Source organism: Colobus angolensis, unplaced genomic scaffold, assembly GCF_000951035.1.
Source record: "Colobus angolensis palliatus isolate OR3802 unplaced genomic scaffold, Cang.pa_1.0 Scaffold27, whole genome shotgun sequence".
In the NCBI taxonomy this organism is placed as follows: domain Eukaryota; kingdom Metazoa; phylum Chordata; class Mammalia; order Primates; family Cercopithecidae; genus Colobus; species Colobus angolensis.
The window spans coordinates 651395-655448 of NW_012115932.1; the positions used below are offsets into that span (position 1 = coordinate 651395).

General features: G+C 43.1%; 1 protein-coding gene across 2 annotated transcripts in view; it reads right to left on the bottom strand.

Moving 5' to 3' along the window:
- TIMD4 (T-cell immunoglobulin and mucin domain containing 4) overlaps positions 1 to 4054 on the bottom strand; it is a 52831-nt gene that overhangs the window by 39717 nt on the left and 9060 nt on the right. For both annotated transcript variants that reach the window (XM_011947663.1, XM_011947662.1), the window contains exon 2: positions 2864 to 3205. In XM_011947663.1, coding sequence (XP_011803053.1) covers positions 2864 to 3205 — 342 coding nt within the window. The remainder of the gene's footprint in view (positions 1 to 2863; positions 3206 to 4054) is intronic.

Here is a 4054-nt window from a genome sequence, read left to right on the forward strand (position 1 = left end):
CCACCACGCCCAGCTAATTTTTTGCATTTTTAGTAGAGACGGGGTTTCACCGTGTTAGTCAGAATGGTCTCGATCTCCTGACCTCGTGATCCGCCCGCCTTGGCCTCCCAAAGTGCTGGGATTACAGGCGTGAGCCACAGCATCCAGCCAATAATTGTGTATATTTATAGGGTACAATGTGATGTTCTAATATACATATACATCGTAGAAAGATTCAATCAAGCTAATTAACATATCCATTGCCTTACCAACTTAACAAATTTTTGTGGCAAGAACATTAAAAATCTATTTGCAATTTTGAAATATACAACACATTAATTACTGTGGTCACCATGCAGTGCAATAGATCACTAAAACTTAGTCCTTCAGTCTAACTGAAACTGTGTACCTTTTAATCAACATCTTCCCTTTCCCTATCCCACCCACTCACCCACCCCCCAGCCTCTGGTAACCACCTTTCTATTGTGTCTATGGGATTAACTTTTTTAGATGCTGCATATAAGTGAGATCTTGTATTTGTCCTTCTATGCCTTGCTTATTTCACATTGCATCATGTATTTTTTTGTTAATTTTAGAGCTCGAAGGAACCACAGGAATTATCTAAAATGGCAGCTGTGCCATTAAAAAAAAAAATACTGGAGGGTAAGGTTTACTGCATCAGCTATTTGAGATGGAACGTTTCTCCCTTTCTAAAATGAAGCATGAGGGTGTCCTAACCACTGCTACTCATTGGCATGACCTAGGGAGCTTGTTAAAAATACATAGTTTATTGCCCAAACCTGAGCCTGAATCCCTGAGGCAAAGGCTGGTGCATATGTACTTGAATCAAGTTCTCCAGGCCGCTCTGATGTAGTTGACTACTCAACCAGTGTTTGAGAATCACTAGACAAGCTCCTCTAAGATTACTTTCACCTCTGATAATCTGCAAAACATTTTCACTGTTAAAAATGTTAAGCCCGTTGGTTTAATTGTGCATCAGAGATTATTCTAAACCATTTCCTTCCCCAAAAATGCTATTGAAGTGGAAGTCAGGCAGCCTGTAGATCTCAGATTGTTGAGACCACACCCTGCTGCCCCTTGGGTACCTGGGTCCCTGCTCATTGTTTTCTCTGAGGCACCTTCCTGTGAGATTCTCCATTCACGAACTTTGCTGACTTAGTTGGCTAAGTTACAGAAGACAGGGCCGGCCAGCAGTGCTGTGCTCCTCCCTGACTCTGCTGGCAGTAACCTCCAGGCATTCCTCTCTCTAGGAGAAGGTGGCCCTGAGCCCTAAGAGTCACCCATATGGTAAGCAAGACCATATGCTTCTGGGGTTTTTCACAGCTGGCTTTTTTTTTTTTTTTTTTTTTTAAGACAGTCTCATTCTGTCACCTAGGCTGAAGCATAGTGGTGCAATCTCGGCTCTCTGCAACCTCCGGTTTTTCTTATGATAAAAGATCATTCTCAGTTCAGACCAGACTGCAGCCTTCCCCGAATTTAGTCTCTTCACTTTGCACAGTGGAAATGTTTCACAGATTATAAATGAAGTGGGAGGCTGGGCACAGTGGCTCATGCCCGTAATCCCAGCACTTTAGGAAGCAGAGTCTGGCAGATCACTTGAGGTCGGGAGTTCAAGACCGGCCTGGCCAATATGGTGAAACCCCATATCTACAAAAATATAAAAATTAGCTGGATATGATGGTGGGTGCCTGTAAACCCAGCTACTCGGGAGGCTGAGGCAGGAGAATCGCTGGAACTCAGGAGGCAGAAGTTGCAGTGAGGTGAGATTACACCATTGCACTCCAGTCTGGGTGACAGAGCAAGACTCTGTCTTAAAAAAAAATATGAAAAAATAAAAATAAAAAAGTCAATGCAGTGGGAAATCCGTTTTGCCTCCCATGAATCCAGGAGAAAAATAAGAAGTTCATTGTCATCACCCTCAGCTGTGTTAACAACATAGAACACATGCACCTAAAATTAATAACTACTAAAATATGAACTTAGCCAAGTGTGGTGACACATTTCTACAGTCCCAGCTACTCAGGAGGCTGAGGCAGGAGAATTGCTTGAACCGGGAAGTAGAGGTTGTAGTGAGCTGAAATCATGCCACTGCACTCCAGCCTGGGTGACAAGAGCAAAACTCTGTCTCAAAAAAAAAAAAAGAATATAGATGTCTAGACTCCTGTCTTCCAAGGTGCCCATCCAGTTAGGAATAGAGCCCAAGGATCCTCCAGGTGACACTGATGCAGGTGGAATACAGAGCTCACTTTGGGAAGCTCCATTCTGGACAAGCACTAAAGGTAATTATTGTTAGCATTTTTCAACCATAGGCTCAATGCAGCTCAAATTTTTGAAGTCCCACCATATTCCAAATTTCATCCAAAGCAACTGATAGTAACAGAAGAAAGAGCTCCTGAAAACTGCTCTGTGTCCAAATCTCACACCCTTTCCCCCCAGCCAGAAGTGGCAAGCTGTTGGTTTACTGCCTGAAGATGATCCCTGAATACATTTTACTTAGTTCATGCAGTTTTTTTATTATTTTAAAATCTGGCAACATGCAAAATTCAACAGAGTTCACATAAAAATTGATAGATCTGTAAACACTGGACCCAAATATCTGCAAGGTGGTAATCCTCTAGATACGTAGCAGCTGCCTCTTCAAATTGACCCTGCAATTCACTAGTTCCCTTTCCACCTTCCACTCATTTCTGAGGCTGCTTTTGTGTTGTACTTGCCTACTTCATACCACGGCACCTTATTTCAATTCAATCTTCCCACTCACTGTGAAAGCAACTCCAGCCTCTTCACCACCTGCCACTGATCCCATTATCCATTAACCACTGAATCTCTCCTTCCACAGACATGAGGCCCTTCATGTGCTTACCTCTCTGCAGATTCAGGCGCATGTTTATCTTTACATCGTTGAACCAGCCAGGCACCTCTATGCGGCAGCAGTACACACCGCTGTCACCTTCACTGGGGTTCAAGATGGTCAAGGAGACATTGCCTCTCTGGATAGTCCCCTGAAGTCTATATTTTGCTGACTTTCTTGAGGTCACCCTCGTTCCATCAGTGTGGATGAGCGCCTCCTTGCAACCGGAGTGGGGGCACTTGTCTTTCCCCCAGCACATGCTGTTGCTGTTCTGAGACCAGGATGGGTACAGACAGGGCAAAGTCACCCGGTGACCCAAAACCTCCGTCACAACAGTCTCTGAAGTGACTGGTGCTGCGAGAAAACATGCGAAAATTAAGTCATGCAGTACTGAAATCTCTCAAATATGCTACACAGTTTTTGTGCTAATAGATGCTTCCGGGAAGATGAAGAGACCTATCGTCTATGTTTCTTTCCTTTTCTTTCCTTTTTTTCTTTTTCTTTCTTTTTTTTTTTTTTGTGATACAGGGTCTTGCTTTGTCACCCAGGCTGGAGTGCAGTGGTGCAATCATGGCTTACTATAGCCTCGACCTCCCAGACTCAATCCATCCTCCCACCTCAGCCTTCTGAGTAGCTGGGACCACAGGTGCATGGCAGCATTCCTGGCTAATTTTTGTGTTTTTTTGCGCAGACAGGGTTTCCCATGTTGCCTGGCTTATGTGGTTCTTTAGCATAAGTTTTGATGTGCCTTGCTGTTCTCCTGTGCTCCTAACTCCACATGATTCTATCCCCCAAGTGGTGCAAGGTAACCACTTGAATCTCTAACCATGGCAAGACCTTTTTGCTAATTTAAATACTCCGATTTGAGTTCCATTCACTAACCAGTAAACTCTCACATGAAAAATCCTGACCTTGTAACTCAATTTCACTTATTCATATAATCAGGTGGGCTGTTTTCCACAAGTAGATATTGTGGACATTAGACTTAAAAGCTTCAAATGGGTCTCCTAATCCAGAGAGTGCTATGAGAAAAAGATAGGCTGTAAAACTGTATTCCATTTCCTTCTCTCCTTTCAGTGGAAATAACTAGAATTGGAAATTACTTGCTTTGGACTATTTGTTTGCTGTTAGATAATATGAAGTTAGGTGGAGTTCATGGACTATTTATTTTTAATGGACAAATAATAATTCTGTGTGTGTGTG